This window comes from Rhinopithecus bieti, unplaced genomic scaffold (genome assembly GCF_001698545.2).
Source record: "Rhinopithecus bieti isolate Rb0 unplaced genomic scaffold, ASM169854v2 scaffold_26298, whole genome shotgun sequence".
In the NCBI taxonomy this organism is placed as follows: domain Eukaryota; kingdom Metazoa; phylum Chordata; class Mammalia; order Primates; family Cercopithecidae; genus Rhinopithecus; species Rhinopithecus bieti.
In genome coordinates this window covers 639,266-662,012 of record NW_016811735.1, presented here as the reverse complement: position 1 = coordinate 662,012, position 22,747 = coordinate 639,266, and the positions used below count along the sequence as shown (strand labels likewise).

The window sequence follows — 22,747 nt, the reverse complement described above, 5'->3', positions numbered from 1 at the left end:
TGCACATTTGTTCTAAGGAGATTAAGCAAAGGTTAATTATGGTGCAGGAAATGGTAACTAATGCCCTATTCTTGGGTACCTTTCAGATATTCAGAGTTTTAAGTATCTAGGTTTGGCTAGCCAAAGCACAGCTTGCTAAGTTATGAGTTTCACTTTTCCTGGAAATAACTAGCCCGCTATTCCCTACAGGAAGAATAGTATATTTCTACACCAAATTCATCTTACTATGCATTGCAAGATTTGAAAATAGCACCTCCTGTCTCTAGTGCCTCACAGAGTATATAGCCTTTGGAGGCAGTAAAAGATAATGATTTGAAAGCAGGGTCCTCTGGCCGGAAACTCTCTTTGGCACCTTACTAGGTCCCCTCTGAGTCACCTTCCTCCCCTCAGGCACCATTCCTCATGTCTTTGGCCATAAATGTTGTCCTACCTAGATGACATATATGAACACAGGCCAGTGGCAGAGTTGGTAAAAATGGCCCCAATCCAAAAGCCCTGCCCACCTTGCATACACACCCACACATGCACACATTTTTCTCATGTGCATAAGGAAGGGGATATGTCTATGCAAGAATACAGGTGGGGCCCACTTTTTTTTTGTTGTTTGAACCTACAACAAAGTAACCAAAGAATGGTTTCAGTGGCCCTGTGGTCCAAGCAAAGCTATGGCCTTGCCTTCTCTTCTCCATGCCCCTCCTCCTGTTAGCCAACCCAACTCTCCTCCAGAAAGTTTCTGACATTCTACAGATAAAGATAACTCTTAAAACAGCTTCTCGCCCTGAACCCAGCCTGCTGCACAGACCCCCAGTAGCCCAAGACCCTGAAATGATAAAAGTCACCCACATGGGCTTACACTTGCCACTCTACCCTCCAACTGTTAATGCACGCCAACAGGCTTAGAAGAGAAATTGTCACTGAAGCTGAATATAATTCACAATATAATTCTAATTTTCCCAAATGTATTTCTACTAAGAAGAAACCATCAAACTGGGCCATTGTGAAGGATCACTGATCAATAAAAATCCTAACAGTAATCATTTACTATGTATAAGAACCTCTACCAAGTGTTTGGTGTACATTATTTAATCTCCAAAACAATACTGTTAAGGTAGGTAGTGTTATTTTACAGAGAGGAAAACAGAGTCAAAGAGGTTAAGTAGTTTTTCCAAGGCCACACAGCTAGTAAATGGCCAGGATTCTAACTCCAAAGCCTGTGAGTCTTTTTCCTAACCTCTGCCGTAAAATATTTAAAAAGAGAAAATAGAAAATATGAAATGCCCGTCTGCCCTTAATGTATTTCAGTCACATCAATACAATACTCCAGGCCTCAGCTGAATTTACTCAGCACTACTCTTACCAGTGAGACACTCCCATGACCCTACATACACGTGAGTTGTTGAGCTCATACGCCTTCCTCAACCCCATCGCCCCATCCCGAGAACGCAGGGATGCTCTGTGCCACAGTTGTGTTGCAGTCCTAGGGTGTCACCCATCCTTACCAAAGATATTTACATTTAAATCCGAAACATCGAAAGAATAATAAAGACAGACTCCAGTGGCAGATTTTTGAGAAGCCCTAAAATGGGGAAGAAGATGCTTCTGAGTAGAGCTTGATCTAAGGACAGGAGGAGGTGACAGCAGGAGGCTGGGGTCGGGAGCAGCAGGAAGTAGGTCCAGGGCTCCAGGCTTTGATGGGAGGAATGGTTTGTTAGTTTGCTAAGAAGTCTGATGGAAAACAAAACATATTTCTAAGGTTTTCCATTTGGAAATATGAGTAGTATCACAATGTTACATTATTATGATCTGTTATGCTTACCAAGCCTCTGAACAGGCAAAATCCAGTTGCCAGGAGGAGACACACGACCAACATTAAATCAAATGGTCTTCTCAGCAGGTCTTTTGCTTGGGCTTCTTGAATAACCTAAAATAGAGTTTGTACCTAAAGAGCGGGCCCAAAGTGCCAAAGAAGAATCTGAAATCTGAAACATTAAATGTCATGGTGATGGATAAGAGAATTTTGAAGATTCACAATTTATATCATAAGTCACTGGCCATGGAACTTTAGGAAAATCATTCCTTCCTCAAGTCTCAGTTTCCTTATCTGTGAAATGAAGAATTTGGGCTAAATGATCTCTCGAAGGGCCCTTATAGCTCTATGAGTCCACATTTTTTCTTGAAATGACATTTTAATGATAAGAAATTTTAAAAGCAAACCATAAACCTGCCATACCGCTATTAACCATTGGTATAGTTTTCTAGTAATACATGTAGATACATACACACACACACACACTACATACATATATACACACATATATCTGTATTTTTCACAAAATTAGGACTTAGTATAAACAATTCTGTATTTGTTCTTTTTGCCCTCAACACTGCCTATATTGTAAACACTTTCTTAGATGATTAAAAATATTCTAAAACTGAATACCATATGGAAACAGCACACTTCAGCCATTCTCCCACTGTTGGATATTTAGGCATTTTTCACTGTTATACTTAATGTAATGATGAACAACTTTGTATGTAAATCTTTGGTGGTATCAATGTGGTGATTTCCTGAGGATAGGGATCTAGGAGCAGAATTATTGGGTTCCAGAATTATTAAGGTTGATAACATTGCCAAATTGCTTTGCAGAACAATTCTGAATGTATGTTCCTGTCAGCACTGTATGACAATGCTGCTTGGCCCTGGCTGTCACTGTGTTTTCACATTAAAAATGATGATAAGCAATTCTGCATGCCTCATGGCATACCTACTCTGTTGACACACTGACATGGAAACTTTAAAAGCAGTGGAGGCCGGGCGCGGTGGCTCAAGCCTGTAATCCCAGCACTTTGGGAGGCCGAGACGGGCGGATCACGAGGTCAGGAGATCGAGACCATCCTGGCTAACACAGTGAAACCCCGTCTCTACTAAAACTACAAAAAACTAGCCGGGCGAGGTGGCGGCGCCTGTAGTCCCAGCTACTCGGGAGGCTGAGGCAGGAGAATGGCGTGAACCCGGGAAGCGGAGCTTGCAGTGAGCTGAGATCCGGCCACAGCACTCCAGCCTGGGTGACAGAGCGAGACTCTGTCTCAAAAAAAAAAAAAGCAGTGGAGCCGGGACTGAGCGTGGACTGACTATTTGCTTTTTCTTTTTAACAGCCACCTCTTTCCTCAGAGGGATGTAAGAGAGTACCAGCTGTCAGTGTGCCAGCCTGAGTTTACATAGCAGCTGTCTAAATGTTTACACATGAAGTATTTGTCAACTAAAATGTATTTTAACGAATTATATTGAAAATATTTTGTAAAATGAATAGTCGTATTCTGATTATCTCTGGTAATTCATATTTTCATATATCAGTTTTGCTTAAAAGATCTTGCTAAATAATCTAATGTCTAGAAAAGGGAAAGAAACAGAGAAACTAGCTTAGAAATGAAGGCCTTAACAGAGTATCTGCCAGGCCAGTGTTGTTTCACCTTGACCACCTTGGCTGTGAATGGAAGGGGAGGTGTCTCAGATGTCCTGTAGCCAGTCGCCATGGCCCTGGATCTCTGGAGTCGAGATTGTATGACTGTGTAGACTACCTTGAGGAGCAGTATCCCTCCAGTGTCCTCTTGGGGTAGTAAATGCATAGGTGTCACAGAGGAACCCAGGTGCTCAAAATCCAGGCCATTAATAACCCTAGATGAACCACATACTATGGACTTCACTTGACATACTAATGCAGAATCTGATGGTTAGAGCCAGTGTGACCACTGGCACAGGAAGCTCCCCAAAGTATGGCCTTGCCAACAGAAGCAGATGTATTCAGACAGAAACAGACCTTCTTGCCCACATTAACTAAGATGTAAGCTAATGCTACATAATCAAAACAGTCACACTGTTTGGCTACCCCAAATGCTCCAGTCCACAGAGGCACAGTTCAATTCAGCAGCCAGTGGATGCGAATGAACCCTATGAGTTTGAGAACAGGGTACATCAAAACTTAATAAAATCACCTTTGAGGGGTAATTATAATTTTCTGATGGCTGATTATAGATTCTGAAACCAGCCCAGACAGGAAGACAAGTATATGGTATGCTTAAGAAAAAAGCAGGGCAAATTCGTGTTCCATACTTCCCTATTTAAAAGAGAGAAAGAGAAAGAAGTTACCAAAAGCATATCTAACACAAGTAATATTTAGGATACCTCCCCATCTCAGGTCATCTAAAATTTTGCTGTGGCCCAGACAATATTTTTAATGAGGCCAAATTAGAAAGGTCAATTTAAAATACTAGATGTATATTAACAGGCATGTCCTACCTACAGTAATCTGCTTGAGCCCAGGAGGTCAAGGCTGCAGTAAGCTATGGCTGTACCACTGCAACCCAGCCTGGGCAACAGAGTGAGATCCTGTCTTAAAAAAATACATCTAGATAGATATCTATATATGTTTGTATATAGCGATCTCTCTCTATATATAATATCCTGATTTCCTGCATACATTAATCATGTACTTATAATTTCCAAGTACATTTTTGGAGTTCTCACCAAGTGTCAGGAGTTACATATTTGCACACTAAATATAGCCATAAACACCATACTCACTCCCTCGAGATCCTTCTAAAAAAATAGGAATCCCTGATACTTGACTGCCAAATTGTTCAATGCACACGTCTGAAAATTGCTCAAAAGCAGTTCTTAAAAGGTATTTTTTTAAAGGTGAGAAAAAGGAATTATTCTGCAAAACAGGTTTTAGTAAGCTTGGAATCACCTGGTTCTATTAAAACTAAAAGAGCTTCTCTATTTAAAAACAAGCCCAATTGTTTTAGAAAAGGAAAGTGAACTTTAAGATAAAGTTTCTTACCTACAATGTTTCCTGGCACAAAAACAACAACACTCATAATAATAGATCCAACCCAATATAGGCCAATGGTTCTATATGTTTCCCTGTAACAACAAAAAAATCTTGACTTGGTATGTTTGTCTTAGAATACTAAGCAAAAAATGATCCTCAATATTATTTTTTATTCAAACTAGTAAAGTACATGAATCAAAACATTGAATCGAGAGGAATAAATCAAATACAGGGAGCCCTGGTTATCTAACTTCATTGCCACGTGATATACTATAGAACCTTCTTCGTGTCCTTTTAAATAGGAAATTATGCCTGCTATGTATTCTGTTAAACTACAACATGATCATCCCTGCCACAGGACTCCTGCATTTCCCTGTTGTGTGTGAAACTCAACAGCATGAAAGGAAAAAAGCAAGTTGAAAGAAGAAAGGAAATTGGATCCATATTTTTTTTTTTTTTTTTGAGGCGGAGTCTCGCTCTGTCGCCCAGGCTGGAGTGCAGTGGCCGGATCTCGGCTCACTGCAAGCTCCGCCTCCCGGGTTCACGCCATTCTCCTGCCTTAGCTTCCCGAGTAGCTGGGACTACAGGCGCCCGCCACCTCGCCCGGCTAGTTTTTTGTATTTTAGTAGAGACGGGGTTTCACCATGTTAGCCAGGATGGTCTCGATCTCCTGACCTCGTGATCTGCCCGTCTCGGCCTCCCAAAGTGCTGGGATTACAGGCTTGAGCCACCGCGCCCGGCCTGGATCCATATTTTTAATCATTGTAAGTATGAGTTATACTTACAATGATAATGTTAAATGGACTTTTCCTGGGGTCACAGAATATTGGCCAAAGCCCCCAAAGGTGAAGACAAGTGACATGTACCCCATGTTGCAAAGGAGCTGCTAGATATATACCTCTAATCTTCAATGCTGACAAAAAGTTCGTTCAGGCAGGGCATGGTGACTCATGCCTGTAAATCCAGCGCTTTGAGAAGCTGAGGTGGGTGGGTCACTTGAGGTTAGGAGTTTGAGACCAGCCTGGCCAACATGGTGAACCACCGTCTCTACTAAAAATACACACACACACACACAAAAATTAGCTGGGCATGGTGGCATACACCTGTAATTCCAGCTACTCCGGAGGCTGAGGCAGGAGAAATGGTTGAACTCGGGAGGCATAGGTTGCGGTGAGCTGAGATCGCACCACTGCACTCCAGCCTGGGCGACAGAGCGAGAGACTGTCTCAAAAAAAAAAAAAAGTTCCTTCAATTGATAACCCCAATAACCCAACTCCACACTAAGTAACAGGCTATGAGAAATTCAAAAGGAAATCCTCTGAAGGGAAACAAGGAGAATACTGTGTGGGTCCTGCCCCACCCTAGCCCTCAAGCCAAATGTAACCTGACCCCAAGAGGCCATTCACAATGACTGGGATTGTAAAGAGGACAGATAAGAATGAGCTGGAGCCAGGAGCAGTGGTTCACGCCTGTAATCCCAGCACTTTGGAAGGCTGAGGTGGGCAGATCACCGGAAGTCAGAAGTTTGAGACTGGCCTGGCCAACATGGTGAAAAAAATTTTTAGATTGTTGTACTAAAAATACAATATTTGCGGGTGTAGTGGCACACGTCTGTAGTCCCAGCTGAGGCATGAGAATCGCCTGAACCCGGGAGGCAGAGGTTGCAGTGAGCCGAAATTGTGCCATTGCACTCCAGCCTGAGAGACAAGAGCAAAACTCTGTCTCAAAAAAAAAAAAAAAAATTAGCTGGAGCTGACCTTGAGTGCATGTTGGGAGTGAGGGAAATAGTTGGTTAAACTGCATTTCAACCTTGTATGGGGCAAGAATGCATGACTTTCTGTAACCCGAAAGCAAGTGGAGGCCTAAGAAGAAACCTGGACTTGAAACGTTTTGAAAGGATCCCTCCCTAAAGGGTGCACCTTCTGGGTTACAGGGGCCCCAGCAGAAAAAAGCTGTGGGTGGGCCACCATGGGCAGAAATTCAGCCCAAGAGCATGTCGTTCACTTCAGGGATTAGTGCAATGCAGAAGCTCCTGTGGTTGGGGTCTCTAAAGAACTCACACGTGTGCCTCCCAAGACCAACCTCGCATATCATGATGGGGGTACTGCTACCCAAAAACAGCACCTTTCACCTAAGACTCTTCCCCTGTTCCTTTAATCCCTTGTACATAGACATCCACTCCCAAGGGGCCAGCTGCAGAGTGAGATGAGAGGAGTGAACGGACAGGCCATGTAGCCAAGCCTTAGTGCAAGCCAAGCCGCAGAGCTGTGCCTGATCTGCGGAAGGACAGAAGCTTTGAACCAAAATGAGATTGCAGTTTAGAAATTCTGAAGTTTTGGAATGAAGTTTAAGATGTGCTTGGCTTTAATTGCTGAAAATAAAAATTATTCTTGTAAGACAACATAATCAGAAAGCTTAAAGGGTCTGCCCAAGCTATCACCATGCTGGGGAGCAATTCAGAGGGACATATTCAAAAGGCAGTGGTACAAGGAGGATAAAGCCACGTCTGACGTGCACCCATGGAACTTATATTCATGTCCAGTATACTTGCTTGCGTATTTGCCTCTATGCATAACGTTTCCTTACATACCCGCTTATCGGTTGCTAAGGTGGCAAAGGCACACACCAGGTGAACTGACTTACTCCCATGCTATGGCTGCCACCATCACCAGGTACATCAGATAATGAGCAGAGCCATCCCAGTAGCAGATCATGTGCCCATATGCAGTGTTCAGATACGGTTCACCCTAAAGAAAGCATTAAAAAGAAGTCAACTTTAAATAAGACCTGTAAATGCAGAACATCAGACCTGTATTGCAAGTAAAATAAAACAGCAGAAATAACTTGTGTTCATCTGCTAAGATGAAACTATTTCTTCAAAATTGGTAGGAACGTGAAAATACAACTTTATGCTGGAGCTGCCAAAACCAGGGTCTGGCCACAGAGGATGGAATTAGAGAATGCCTGGCCAATTGGCCCATGATGCGTCAACATAGGTTTGTACTGTGATGCGAAGGCAGATGGCATGATAGGCAATCCCAGCTGTACGGCAAACTCATGGAGACCAAGCCAAATCTTTGACAAAAGGTGCTTGGCAGCGATCAGAGAGGTGATCAGGGCTGACCCCGCTTTCCAGAGCCAGTGGCTGGCCTTAATAATTCATGCTGATCCCGTGGCTTGCTGGACTGGGCATGGCACAGCACGCGTTCTCCACATACCGACACATAGGCAGGCAGGCACTGAACTCGGAGTTTCATACCCAACCCCTCCTTCTACCTTCCCAACAACCCAGTGGGATGGACAGGATTGAGTCCATTTTACAGATGAGGAAACAGAGGCTCTGAGAGATTACAAGACTTACCTAAGGTCACGTAGCTAGTATACCTAGCAGAGAACAAGAAGAGCCATACTTCTCCTGGGCAAATGTTAATGTTATGAACACAAGATTATATGATGAACTACGGTTCCCTTTTCTAGGTGGTTACATTTCCAGGTGGCTTCTGGAAAGTCACTGGCAATTTTCCGTGCATTTTTACTGTTGTTTTGGCCCCACCTTGTTTTCCTTTCTTCTTTCTCCCACGCTCATGCTGTCCTGGCTTGTTTCACACTGTAAGATGCCTTAAGCCCTTTCTACAACAAGGAAGAGTGCAGATCAACCAGCCCACCAATCAGCCAAGCAAGCAGGGCTTTCTCTCAAGTTTCATGCTCCCCTGGGGCAAGGACTGCTTTGTTATCTCTCCCACAGATCAAATCAAATTAAAATCAGAGGAGCAGGAAACAGAATCAAGGTTCTGCTTCTACACCCATGTCAGGCCCACGTCCTTTCTCTCGGACTTGCTGTGACTGAGGAATACATCCAATTTATGGTTTCAGACTTCCATTGCTAACACACCTGGCCCTCTGAGCCAGTGGTGGTCTCTCCTGGTAGCTTAATGAGCATCTTTAACTGCATGGTCCACAGGCCACAGGTCCTTTGAACTCGCCTGAACTCTTAATTCGGTGTCTCCCCTCAACCAGCCTCTCTCTCTCTTGCTCTCTCTGTACGTGTGTGTGTGTGTGTGTGTGTGTGTGTGTGTGTGTGTGTGTAGAGACAGGGTCTCACTCTGCCACCCAGTCTGGAGTGCAGTGGCGCAATCATTGCTCACTGCAGTCTCAACTCCTGGCCTCAAGCGATCCTCCCACCTTTGTCTCCCAAAGCACTGAGATTACAGGCATGAGCCACCAGGCCAGCCATGGCCTCTCTATATTAATGATGATACCATTCAACTTCCCAAGGTCAAAACCACATGGTCATTTTTTCATTCCTCATTCTCCTATGCAGTCTTTCAGCAAATCTATCAACTTTATCGCTACAATGTCACCCTGGCAATACTCCCTCTTCTTCACAGCATTAGGTCTAGCCCTCAGTGTCCCTCACTGGGCCACGGCTACATTCCCAAATGGTCTCCCTACCTCTGTCCCCTCCTTCCAGCCCATGACACTCCTCCTGCCAGATGAAGATTCTCAAGGCCTGGCTCTTGGCATGTTGCTCCTCTACTCTAAAACTCCCCAAAACTTGTCACAGCCTGCTGAACCAAGCCCCATCTCTCCATCACAGCTGGGTCCCCAGAGCCTGGCCCTGCAGACCTTGCCACCACAGTTACACCCCAGTCCCCGTTCTGGTACCCCATCTGCCCCAATGCTTACCACCCTTGCCAGCTCAGCCTCCAGCCCTCTCGTCAGCCGCCTCCTTCCTAAAACCTCCCTCCTCTGGGCGCCATGGCCCCCACTCTCCAGGTTTTCCTTCTGCCTCTTGGCCTGCCCCCAAGGTCCACTTCAGGGGCTTCTCTTCTTCTGGCCATGGTCTCTAAAGTCCCAAGCTCAGCCCTTTTGTCTCTCTACCTTCTCATAGGCAAGCCCGTCTCCTCTCGGACCTTCAGGTACCAACCGCACTCAGATGGCCCCTGACTCTCTCTGCCAGGACTGCTCCTCAGAGCTCAAGACCTGCAAAGCCCTGCCAGCATCTGAAACTCTACCTCCCCATAAAAATTCAGCCTCATCCCTGCGGATTGGTGCCCCAGTGGGAGGCACATGCTCTTTCTCCTCTCCAGTCCTCTCCAAGCCTTTGTCCAAGCTGTCTTTTCTCTCCAGAATTTCTCCTACCTCCCTGGTCCATCTGGAAATATCTATCTTCCACTGCCATGACCATTTTTTAAATGCTACAGCAGTGTCACCAACTCAATAAGCCTTCCCCGACTGCGCCCAGACTTAATTCCTCCTCCGTGTACTTCTGTGCCTGGAGTAAGTCTCTGTCACTGCACCTGGGACAATGCCATCTCCCCACCACATCAGGCAGGGAGCTCCTCGGGGGCAAGGAGCAGGTCTTCTGACCACAAAGTCCCCTTCAGCAAATGTCTGCAGAAATAAATTCCTCCTCTCATCCCTCTCTGGTGTAATGTTTTTACATTACATGTTTGCAGCATTCTTCCAAATTCCAAAGCAGGAATCAGGACACTGTCTTAGGCCTCACACTTCCCATCATTCCCAATTTGTCCCCAAGTCTTACTCATTCTAGCCACTCTGATTCTCTAAATTTCATCCCTCTCTCTACTTCCCATGTGCTGCCTCTGCCCAGCCACATTTATGCCCCTGCTGGTCCTGAGGAATCCTCCTGACTGGTGCCCCAGCTCATGGCACGGACCCTTCCCTGCAAGCCCATCCTTCCCAGAGTTACCTGTATTCTTCACTGACTTAAAATCTTCCCTCACAGACAGGATAAAACCTAAACTCCCACACGGTACATACAAAGCTCCCCATTATTTGAACATGGATGAAGAATCTGCTTTGAGCCCTGTTCCTCATTTCCTGTGTAACCTTGAGTGAGTCACTTAACCTCTCTGGGGCTGGGTTCAGCCCACCATAAAATAAGAAAATAGGACTAGCTCTCTTGAGTACCAGACAGCTATCTAAAGCTATGATTTGGGCAGTGTGGTGGGGAGTGCCAGCCATCACAATCAAATGACTTCATCAAGGGCTTCTGTGTTTGGTACTTTACAAATTTAAGACTGACTTGGGGTTTCTGAGATAGTCATGTATTAACAGACACACAAATACTAAATCCATTTAAGGTACCTTATTTATATTAAATACAAATAAAGAGGAAAAGCAGGCCATGTGTGGGGTCATGAGAGAGAAGCCATGAGAGCTGAACGTTGGAGAGAATTGCCTCCCGTGATCTAACCATCCTTTCTGCTCCACTTTCCATGTGAATAAGTGACCTAAGGCTATTATAGGAAATCAAAGCCTGCCTATCGTACCTGTTCACCCTAAATGAGAGGACTTCTGGCTCTGAGTAATGTGATCTGGGTTGTGGTCTTTTGGTTGAAGCCTCATAATCACTAAGTGATCCCATACCTCTCTCAAGTAGTGTGTCATGAACCCATCAATGATTCCATCTTGCTCCAGTCCTATGATGAGGTTCACCACGCTGGTAAATCCAAAAACTGCATACACTAGAGCAAAGAAAGCAGCAGTTTAAAAAGCAATAGCTCAGGAGGCAATTACACAAGCTTAGCAACAGCTAATAATAATGGGAATGTTTTTCATGTTTTCCAGAAGATGCTGTGGACAATTATCGAGATAGACTAACAGAATACCCCTTCTACACACCCAGCTGGACCTCCACCTGTGTTTACAGCTCTCCCCATCCCTGCCTAACTACTCTCATCAAGGTAACACTCATCACAGGAGTGGAGAATGATGGTCATCGCCGACTCAGTCACAGAAGATTCTAGCAGGCCAACTCCACCCATCCTCCACTCTCCTACAAGTGGCTGCCCAAAGCCAAACCCACATCCCACCTGGGCAGTAGGAGCAAAGCCAGTAACCGAGTGGCCAAGGAAGCATAGAAGTGACCACTAAGTTTAAGACAATGACTCAGGCTAGGCGCAGTGGCTCGAGCCTGCATTCCCAGCACTTTGGGAAGCTGAAGCAGGCAGATCACCTGAGGTCAGGAGTTCAAGACCAGCCTGGCCAACATAGTGAAAGCCCGTCTCTACTAAAAATACCAAAATTAGCTGGGTGTGGTGGCGCACACCTGCAATCCCAACTACTCCGAAGGCTGAGACAAGAGAATCGCTTGAACCCAGGAGGTGGAGGTTGCAGTGAGCCGAGATCGCGCCGCTGCACTCCAGACTGAGCGATAGAACAAGACTGTCTCAAAAAAAAAAGACAATGACTTGACAAAGTGATTCATCTCAATGATTCCCAAGCAGGCCACCTCACAGCGTGTCCAGTGTGGTTACCCTATTCCACACGGCGTATCCTAGAGACAGACAGGTGGCGATGTGCAAGTGACAATGGCTTTCAGAAATAAGACTAGTGATGTTAAAAATGAATACAAGAGGGTATAATTGAATATGACAGAAGGAAATCTGTACCTGTCAGAGAATCTTACTAGAGTTGTGAGCATCTCCTAAATGGGCTTAAAGCTACTAGCAACAAGAAATAATACTTTTTAAACAGCAGGTGATCAAATTTAGTGCATGTTAGTTTGTCAAAGCTGCATTTTCAAGTTGTAACAAATTGGTGCCTTAGACTATGGGATGGGCATGAACAGTAGAAAAATCTGATGGTGAATATAAGAAAAGCTGTGAAAAAAGAAATGGAGAGGAGTGTGGGGATGGTTAATTCACAGAGAAGGGAAGGTGGCCTTGCCTGGAGTCAGCAGCCAGGAGTCCAGCACTCACCTTCTCCCCAGAAGGAACAAAAGGCCACATGTATGTGAGGAGTGTGGCCTTGGGCCTGACCCTGGCCCTGAAGCTGCAGTATGCTCAAAGCTGTAACAGACCAGGACAGAGGGCTGAGGGTACAGGAGAGAGGGTGCCCAGCCTTGAAGAGTCGGAGGGGCCACAGCACAGGCCAGTGGAGAGAGCCAAGAAAAGGGATGTGGGCCTTGAAATCAGACCCAGCTCATCTACTGACTGGCTGTAAAACCTTAGGCAAGTTACATCATTTCTGTAAGCTTCAGAGTTTCTTATATGTGGATTGGAGAAACTAGTTACTCACAATTCTTCTTTCCCACCTCACCTTTCCTAAGGCCCACTGTGGGCAGAGAATGCTCCCTATGCTGTTGCTGATGGGCTCGGCCCTATGCCTCATCTCAGCCAGTGGAATATGGGTGGGAGTAAGAGGGGGCAGCTCCACGCCAAGGTCTTAAGAGCCACCACTTTCTTCCTACTGGCCCCACTGTGCCTCTGTATCTGCCATGAGAAGGGCATGCCTGGGAGCTGCTGGTCCAAGAACAAGGAGTCAGAGAACAGCCCTGAAATCAACCCACAGCCTGATGCAGAGTGTCCCCAGCCCACAGACCTGTGAGCAAGAAAAATAAATGTTTGTTGCTGTAGGCCTTGGGGTGCATTTGATATGGAGCATTACTGAAGCAGAAACTATAGAACAAAATGCCCAGCAAGGTGCCTGGCACAGGAAGTGCTCAAAGGCCAGTAGTAGCTTGGCTGGGGCAGCATGCATGATGGAAGGGCATGGGCTTTAGGGGTCAAAAGCCACGTGACCTTTGCCACATTTCTTAGCATCTCCAAGCCAGCTGCTTCACTTTCAAGTGGAGGGATGGTGAGGATTAGGTAAAAGCCTGCTGCTAAAGTGCTCAGGGCCATACAAGGTGCACTATAGGTGCTTGTCTCTATGGCAGGTTCCATTATTTTCCTCTTCATGCATATGTGCAGACCCAGGCACCACACAGTTAAGTTCTGCACTAAGTCGGGGGGACTGCAAGTAGCAGGCTGAAGACAGGAAGCCCAGGAAGGAGCTGGCATGAGAGTCGAGGTCAGAGGTCAAAGCATGCTGGGGTTGGCAGGGTGCCTGCCTTGCCTGGCCTGGCAGTAACCCTCCACCAGGATGCCACCTGGGAGAGGGTGGAGTCCACAGCCTGAGAGGCAATAGCCTGAGGCGAGGGCCACATTATCCTGAAACACTCCTACACTTGCAGCCACTGTTACCAAAGGGCTCAGAGTATTCACAACCAAGGAGGAATATGTGACTGAGGCCAAAAGTATTGTGTTATTAATCAGATACAAAAGATTTCCCTTTGTGAGGCATACCATAGAACAGCGGGTCCCGGGGTGGTTTTCTTTTGACGAGGACACGAGCCAGCAGTGCTACCAGGAACAGGATGAGGGCAGCAACCCCTACAATAGTCCAGGAACTGCAACAACCAGAACAGGGAGGTGGTCACTATCAAAATAAACACATTGGTGCCTGGAATTTCCTGACTATTGAATGCATTCACTCCTAGTCCTGCATAATTCATCCATAATTCTGCCTCTGCCTGCAGCTCCCAGCACTGTAGAGTTAGTGAAGTTTATCTGCAGCTCTTTGGCCCATCTGGGCTGCAGCCCATGACTTTCAGGGACCGAAGCCATCAGGTTCTCCTCATTCTCCTCTTATCCTGTCTCATGTGCACAGATGACAAGTCTGGAGCTCCCTCTGCCTTACCCCACCCTGATGCACAGATGACCACTGCCCCAGTGCCTCCACCTACCCATTCCTCTAACCCCGGCTCCCTAGCAGCTGACAGGTCTCACCACTGACTCTGCCACCTCCCTCAGGGCCAGTCAAAACCCTCAGACTGAGCAATAAGGAATATACAGGCATTACAACTAAACATGCCTTCCAGGGGACAAGAAAGAAGTGACCTTATGTTTTGTGTATAATCAAATGGGCCAGAGAATGAGGCCAGGAAATCCATGGAGGAGGAGTCTGGACTAGACCTGAGGCCAGAATGAAGATAGCCCAACACCCCAGAACCAGGACCAACAGACCAGCATCCAACCCCAAACCACAGAAACCAAAGTGAAGCTTGGTTGAGCACATCCTCTGGACGTTCTACAGGAAACGGAATGGCACCAAGGACAGCAGGGGTCAAAGACACTACGCAGTGGGGCAGCGCTAGGGCACGAGGCTTGGTAGAGTTATCAGTCAGGAAACCAGGATCCTGGTACCCATTCTGTTGCTAACTGTGTCACCCTAGGAAAGTCACATCATTGCATCCATCTGTTTATTAATTAATTCAAAACATATCAAGGAAAAAAATGTATTGTGCACCCCTATGTGGTAGCCATTGTTGCAGGCCCTACGAGACTGGATAAAAAAGAGAAGTCCTTGCCTACAGGGAGGAACCTATCTCAATGGACTCTGAGCTCTACCACCTAGGAGTTTTCCTGTAGTCCAACAGCAATACTCTCCCTCTCACACCTCCAGCACTGACAGGGTTTCCAATTCTAGACAAAATACTACCTGGCCCACTCCGATGGCTTGCTACACCAGGACCTCTTCAGCTTGGAGCAGCTGCAAGCACCACTCCTCAGCTGAGACCCCTCCACACCACCACAGCCCAACATTGAGACCTTTGGATAACTTTCACCACTCCTAAGAGAGAGAAAGAGAAGAATAGAAGGAGGGAGGGAAGGGGGGAACAAATAGATGATGAGTGGATGGATAGGTGGATGGATGATAGATGAATGGATGGATGGATGATGGATGGATGAATGGATAGATAATGGATGAATGGATGGATGGATGATGGATGAATGGATAGATGATGGATGAATGGATGGATGATGGGTAAATGGGTGGATGATGGGTGGATGGATGGATGGATGATGGATGAATTGACGGATGATGGAGGATGATGGATAAATGGATGGATGGATGACGGATGGATGAATGGATAGATGATAGATGAGTGGATGGATGGATTATGGGTGAATGTATGGAAGATANACTCCTAGTCCTGCATAATTCATCCATAATTCTGCCTCTGCCTGCAGCTCCCAGCACTGTAGAGTTAGTGAAGTTTATCTGCAGCTCTTTGGCCCATCTGGGCTGCAGCCCATGACTTTCAGGGACCGAAGCCATCAGGTTCTCCTCATTCTCCTCTTATCCTGTCTCATGTGCACAGATGACAAGTCTGGAGCTCCCTCTGCCTTACCCCACCCTGATGCACAGATGACCACTGCCCCAGTGCCTCCACCTACCCATTCCTCTAACCCCGGCTCCCTAGCAGCTGACAGGTCTCACCACTGACTCTGCCACCTCCCTCAGGGCCAGTCAAAAACCCTCAGACTGAGCAATAAGGAATATACAGGCATTACAACTAAACATGCCTTCCAGGGGACAAGAAAGAAGTGACCTTATGTTTTGTGTATAATCAAATGGGCCAGAGAATGAGGCCAGGAAATCCATGGAGGAGGAGTCTGGACTAGACCTGAGGCCAGAATGAAGATAGCCCAACACCCCAGAACCAGGACCAACAGACCAGCATCCAACCCCAAACCACAGAAACCAAAGTGAAGCTTGGTTGAGCACATCCTCTGGACGTTCTACAGGAAACGGAATGGCACCAAGGACAGCAGGGGTCAAAGACACTACGCAGTGGGGCAGCGCTAGGGCACGAGGCTTGGTAGAGTTATCAGTCAGGAAACCAGGATCCTGGTACCCATTCTGTTGCTAACTGTGTCACCCTAGGAAAGTCACATCATTGCATCCATCTGTTTATTAATTAATTCAAAAACATATCAAGGAAAAAAATGTATTGTGCACCCCTATGTGGTAGCCATTGTTGCAGGCCCTACGAGACTGGATAAAAAAGAGAAGTCCTTGCCTACAGGGAGGAACCTATCTCAATGGACTCTGAGCTCTACCACCTAGGAGTTTTCCTGTAGTCCAACAGCAATACTCTCCCTCTCACACCTCCAGCACTGACAGGGTTTCCAATTCTAGACAAAATACTACCTGGCCCACTCCGATGGCTTGCTACACCAGGACCTCTTCAGCTTGGAGCAGCTGCAAGCACCACTCCTCAGCTGAGACCCCTCCACACCACCACAGCCCAACATTGAGACCTTTGGATAACTTTCACCACTCCTAAGAGAGAGAAAGAGAAGAATAGAAGGAGGGAGGGAAGGGGGGAACAAATAGATGATGAGTGGATGGATAGGTGGATGGATGATAGATGAATGGATGGATGGATGATGGATGGATGAATGGATAGATAATGGATGAATGGATGGATGGATGATGGATGAATGGATAGATGATGGATGAATGGATGGATGATGGGTAAATGGGTGGATGATGGGTGGATGGATGGATGGATGATGGATGAATTGACGGATGATGGAGGATGATGGATAAATGGATGGATGGATGACGGATGGATGAATGGATAGATGATAGATGAGTGGATGGATGGATTATGGGTGAATGTATGGAAGATGGATGGATAGATGATAGGTGGATCAGTTCTATGATAAGAATGAGAAGGCCAGGCACAGTGGCTCACACCTGTAATCCTAGCACTTTGGGAGGCTGAGGCAGGTGGATCACCTGAGGTCAGGAGTTTGGGACCAGTCTGGCCAACATGGCGAAACCCCATCTCTACTAAAAATACAAAAATTAGCCAGGCGAGGTGGCAGATGCCTGTAATCCCAGCTACTCGGGAGGCTGAGGCAGTAGAATTGCTTAAACCTGGAGGTTGGAGGCTGCAGTGAGCTGAGATTGAGCCATTACCCTCCAGCTTGGGCAACAGAGCAAGAGTCTGTCTCAAAAAATAATAATAATTAATTAATTAAATTTTAAAAAAAGAATGAGGGTGGCTGTTTCAATGTCCAGGTGAGAAACTGAAAAATAGGAGGTTTCTGGTGATTGCACATCGGTGGTTGCTCCAGGATCCTCCTGTGGGGATGAGCTGAAGAAGGAGGAAGCCAATGTGGGTCAAGAGTGTAATGCTGGGCTGAAGAATCCTGTGAGGAGGGAAGAGGTGGGTGTGCTGGGTCAGCTGGCAGGCATTTTAATGGTGAACAGCCTGAGACAGGTGGTGGTCGGGTGACAACTCCAGTCCTCACTCCTACCAAGGGCCTGCGCTCACTGCCAGCAGGGTCGCGTGGCTGGTGCTCTTCTGGAGCAGGAGAGAGCAGTGTAAAGTGGTTCACAGCATCCTCTCATGCTCTTAGCTCCAGGAGAGGAGGAAAATGAAGGGAAAATAGAGCAGCAGATCATCTCTGACTCTTGGCACTGCCCCCAGAGACCCTCCTACAACAGCCAAGTGCAGGACGTGCTCACCACAGGAGAAAGAGGCCCTGCAGGGACTCGGGGACAGGTAAGGGCTGCGACTAACCCCGGGATGAGAAAGTTGCTAGTCTTGGGGGCTGGGAGGGCCTGCTGATGTCCTTTTATGGACGAACACCTACTGAGAGGGGACATGCATGGATGAGTGTGAGCAGTGTGTGTCTCAGTGAGAGAGGGAGACAGAACACGTTCAATCCTTTCCTGGCCTCTCAATCTAATTTTCTTTTTCTGGTTTTCAGAGTTGCAAAAAAGGTTTGGTGGGAAGGAAACTCGATTTAACAAAGTCAAACATACCTGAGTGCCTACAATGCACACGGCTCTGGCCTGGGCAGGACAGTACAGAGGGGTGAGATATAGCCGGGGCAGGTAAGTTCTGACCACAAGAAAGTAACTCTCGGGAGAAAGGTGCAAACAAGGGACTGAGGGAGCTCAAAGGAGAGAGAGGGAGAGTCTGCAAAAGGTAGAAATGGCCATAAAGTCTAGGTGCGGCTTCAACAGCCTGCGATAGGAGGAAGGCAGCATCCCGGTCAGGGAGCAGCAGAAGTCTGGGCAAGAGGCTGGAGAGGAGGAGGAGTGGTCAAGGGGCAAAGGCAGGCTGGTGTGGCGGGAGCACTCGTGCGTGGGCTGGGACTGGGAACAGAGGCTGAGAAACACGCGGTGGGGCTGGGCAGGGGGACTTGCACGGGAGCCTCTGCCACAGTCCAGGTCAGAAAGGGCCAGTGACAGGGAGAACTGAAAGGAGAGAACAGACACTAGAGCCCCAGGACTTGTGGGGAAGGAGACAGTAGGAGGAAGGTAGTGGAGAAAGAAGAGAGAGGAATCAAAGGCCACTGGGGTTTTCACCTGCAAGAGGACAAGAAGAATGGCTGACACTAATTATTCAAAACGCTGTGCTTGCCAATGCGCTCCACCACGCACAGCAATACGTAATTCAGTCTGTATTCAGTAAATGCCATCACCATCTTCCCAGTGGCTGAGGCCAAAACCTAGGGCTCATCCTCAAATCCTCTCTTTGCTGCCATGCAGCCCTCTTCAGTAAGCCCCATCTGTTCACCTTCCAAAATACTGACTATGCCCCTCCAATTCCTTCCCCTGCACTGCTCCATTTTCCTGCCTGACAGGCTCCATTCCCAGATCTTCCCATAGCTCAAGTGTTACCTCCTCCTAGAAGCCTTCCCCGGGCACCGGCCCCCTCCCCAGTCACCCTATTTTATTATCTTCATAGTATGTCACTATCTGGTATTACTGTCTGTCTATTTACCTGCCTCCACAACCTCTCTGGCTTGGTTCATAGGCTGTGTCACCAACCTTGGAACAGTTGCCAAAACACACAGTAGGGCACCTCAATATACTTCACTGAACTGCCATAATGCTGTTTTTTGAGGTTCCCCCTGCCCTATATTGACAGCATGTAATATTCGGTGGCCTGGAGCAGCTGCCTCTAGGGGACGCCTCCAGAGACTGGTCAGACAAGGGCAGACACTGCTGGTGCCTGGTGAGCACTCGCAGTGTGGGTGCTTCCTAGATCAGGCGGCCAGCAGCTAGAGAAGAGGAAGTTACCACCCTATGTACAGACACTTCCAAGGCTTGACCAGCTGAAGGGGTTTGCAGCCACAGCTGATGCAATTTCCTTCGCACCAACAGCTGAGAAACATAGGTTATACTTCCTCTCCCTCCAGACAGGCAACCAACTTCAGGGCAGGCACATGAGGCTGGCGTCTATCCCAACACCCGGGCCACCCTCAAGCCTTCAGGTCTGCCCGCTGCAAGTTGGTTAGTCAGTATCCCGCAGTGGGAGTGGGAGGCAGGGCTTCGAACCAAGCCCTGTTCCCCCTCCGTCGGCCTCACCCATTTCCTTCGCATTGAAGTGTTCTTGCCTTCTCGCGGTCCCCGATCCTACCCCAGCTCAGGCACTGGGAAGCATTTTCTCCATCACAACGCCCCTTCACCAAAAAGGTCTCCGTGGAAACCTTACAATAGGGAAGCACAACAAAGACACTTGACAGGAAGACCGAGGCAGACACACCGTCAGTGCAAAAGCCAGGTAGAACCCACGTCTCTGCCTGTTGGTTTCCGGTTCTATTTCTGCTAGTCATTCACAACAGTTTCTAAAATTATAAGAAATGATAAGTATGCGAAAGTCCATACATGGAAACGTTCCCGTGAGGTGCAAAAAGACCAGGCACACGAGCTGGACACGGCCAGTCTCATAGTGTCCGTGTTTTCCGCTCCCACCGGCCCCTGCCCCTCCAGGGGGCAGGGTATTGACCCTGTGTCCGGTTTCACCTGGCGCGGTTCTTGGCACCACATCCGAAATGCGGCCAGCCTGGGCACTTCAGGGCCTGGCTCCACGACCGGGGCCCGTGCGACCCTGGGGACGCCCTCTCTGGTTCGCGGCGGACGATCCCAGCCCCCTCGGAAAAGTTGCGAAGCTCCGCCGGCCGAACCAACTCCCGCCGCCCCTCGGGCGCCCGCCGCTCCGCTCACTCACTCGTGCTGGGCAGCCAGGTGGTTGAAGACATAGGTGACGGGATGGCCGAGAGGGACAGCACGAGCCCCGGTGGCCGCAGAGGCACTCATCGCAGGCCGGCCGGCCGCTCGCCCTTCCCGCTCCCGCTGGGCGGCCCCGCCCAGTTCCCGGCGGCGCCGCGCCCCCTCGGCGCTTGCCCTTCGAGGCGGCCCCAGCCGCGCTCCCCGCGCCGCGCCCTCAGCGGCGTCCCTCAGCGGTGTCCCCTCGCGCGCCCTCCCAGGCCCGCAGCCGCCCCCCCCCGCGCCCGGCCTCGCCTCCCTGAGTGCGCAGGGCCGCGCTGCAGTCCCGAGAGGCGTCCTCGCAGTGCTTCTGCCAGGGGCGCCAGGGCTCAGCGGCGAGCGCCCGGCGGCGCCGAGGGGCGGCGACACCCTCGCAGGGGGACAGGTGCCCCTGGTTGCGCGCTCTCCCGGGGAGGGCCCGGGGCATGGCGGGAACCGGTCATCGACGAGCTGGAGAGGCGCGGGGTTGAGCTGCGGGCCCGGGGTGTCAGAGCAGGAAGGGCCCGCGGGATCGTCTATGGGGGAGCCCACGGCCCAGAAGTGGGAAAGGACAAAATGCCCCTGAAACCTCGGAACCTCTCCGCTCCAGCAGCCATCCGCGGGCAGCAGGCACAGCCCCTGCACGGAGCCGGAATCCGGTTTTTAAACCCTGGCTCTCCACTCACCAGCTGTTGACTTTGGTCAAATTACTTAACCTCTCTGTCTTTTCCCTTATCTGGGACATGGGGATAACCCACTTCATAGTGTGACCGTGGGGTTAACTGAGTTCATACCTACAAAGCGCGTTATCCTCCGCTGCTCACTATATACCATCTCCTGCAATTCTTTTTTTTTCTTCTTCTTTTCTCTCTCTCTCTCTTTTTTTTTTTAATTGAAATGGACATAAATGCCGAGACTTTCTAAGCGACTACAGCGCCATTCATTGCTACTCCAGGATGCATTCCTGGAGGCCAGGTTGCCACCAGCCAGCCTGCACTGGGCCTTGCAGGATACAAAGACTGGAAGATAAGCCTCTCCCTCTGAATGATAGATGCCTACTGGTATGGAAAATATTGTGTGTCAAGTGTTGTGCTGACTACTCGAGCTGGCTTTCTGAAGGGCAGTGAGTTCCAGGAGGAGAACAGCTCAAGCAACCGAGGGAGGTACTGGCATGTACTTACTGTCCTTACAATTTCCAGGGAATTTAAGAGACCATTTAGGTGTTTTTGCTGTTGCCATTTGAGGGGTTTATTTTTATTTTTATTTTATTTATTTATTTTTGAGACGGAGTCTCGCTCTGTCGCCCAGACTGGAGTGCAGTGGCGCGATCTTGGTTCACTGCAAGCTCCACCTCCCGGGTTCACGCCATTCTTCTGCCTCAGCCTCCGGAGTAGCTGGGACTACAGGCACCTGCCACCACTCCCGGCTAATTTTTTGTATTTTTAGTAGAGACGGGGTTTCACCGTGGTCTCGATCTCCTGACCTCATGATCCCCCCGCCTCGGTGTCCCAAAGTGCTGGGATTACAGACATGAGCCACCGCACCCGGCCTATTTTTATTTTTATTTTTTTAAGACAGAGTCTCACTCTGCAAACCAGGCTGGAAGCAGTGGAGATATCAGGGCTCACTGCAGTCCCCACTTCCCCAGGCCAACCCATCCTCCCAGATTAGCCTCCCTACCTGCTGGGACTACAGTCTCACGCCACCTCTTCTTTGTAGAGGCAGGGTCTCACTGTGTTGCCCAGGCTGGTCTCAAACTCCTGGGCTTACATGATCCTCCCTCCGTGGCCTCCCAAGGTGCTGAGATTACAGGTGTGAGCCACCGCACCTGGCCTCTAAAAGACCATTTGGCTCATTTTAAACATGAGGAAAATGAGCTACAAGGAGGCTAGGGCCTGCTCCAGGGCCACTCTGCTTTTCAAAAGTCAGTTCTCCTAATCCCGCATCTTAGTTCTTCTTGAAGGCTTCTCCAACTCTGAGTGCATAACGATAAAGCCTTGGCCCACACTGCGACATATCAAAAGTTTCTCCAAGAGGTGTCCTCACCTGTTACCTGCACATCACCCTCTTCCACCCCTAACCTTCACCACTCTCCTTAAACTCCTGCTTCCTCCCTGACAAGAGACAGCTCCTCCTATACCTCTGATCTCCCAGCCAGGCTCCCGAGCCAGCCCATCCTTTCCATCAACACCCAACCTTGTTGGATCAATCTCACCTTCTCAGAGCTGCTCCCTCAGAGCCCACAAGAGACCCAAGTGACATGGCAAAGCTTCAAGGTATTGTGA

General features: G+C 48.4%; 1 protein-coding gene across 3 annotated transcripts in view; it reads right to left on the bottom strand.

Moving 5' to 3' along the window:
- Window positions 1-20,637, bottom strand: part of TM6SF1 (transmembrane 6 superfamily member 1) — a 30,963-nt gene extending 10,326 nt beyond the window's left edge. For 2 of the 3 annotated variants that reach the window (XM_017894877.1, XM_017894878.1), the window contains exons 1-7: window positions 20,446-20,637; window positions 13,928-14,031; window positions 11,226-11,323; window positions 7,476-7,579; window positions 4,842-4,924; window positions 3,994-4,115; window positions 1,817-1,921 (exon numbers count right to left, since the gene is read on the bottom strand). In XM_017894877.1, coding sequence (XP_017750366.1) covers window positions 1,817-1,921; window positions 3,994-4,115; window positions 4,842-4,924; window positions 7,476-7,579; window positions 11,226-11,323; window positions 13,928-14,031; window positions 20,446-20,534 — 705 coding nt within the window. In that variant the 5' untranslated portion in view covers window positions 20,535-20,637. Of the gene's footprint in view, window positions 1-1,816; window positions 1,922-3,993; window positions 4,116-4,841; window positions 4,925-7,475; window positions 7,580-11,225; window positions 11,324-13,927; window positions 14,032-15,122; window positions 15,314-20,445 lie in introns of those variants that run through there. The other variant, XM_017894876.1, reaches the window with a different exon arrangement.
- Window positions 20,638-22,747: the final 2,110 nt, after the last annotated feature.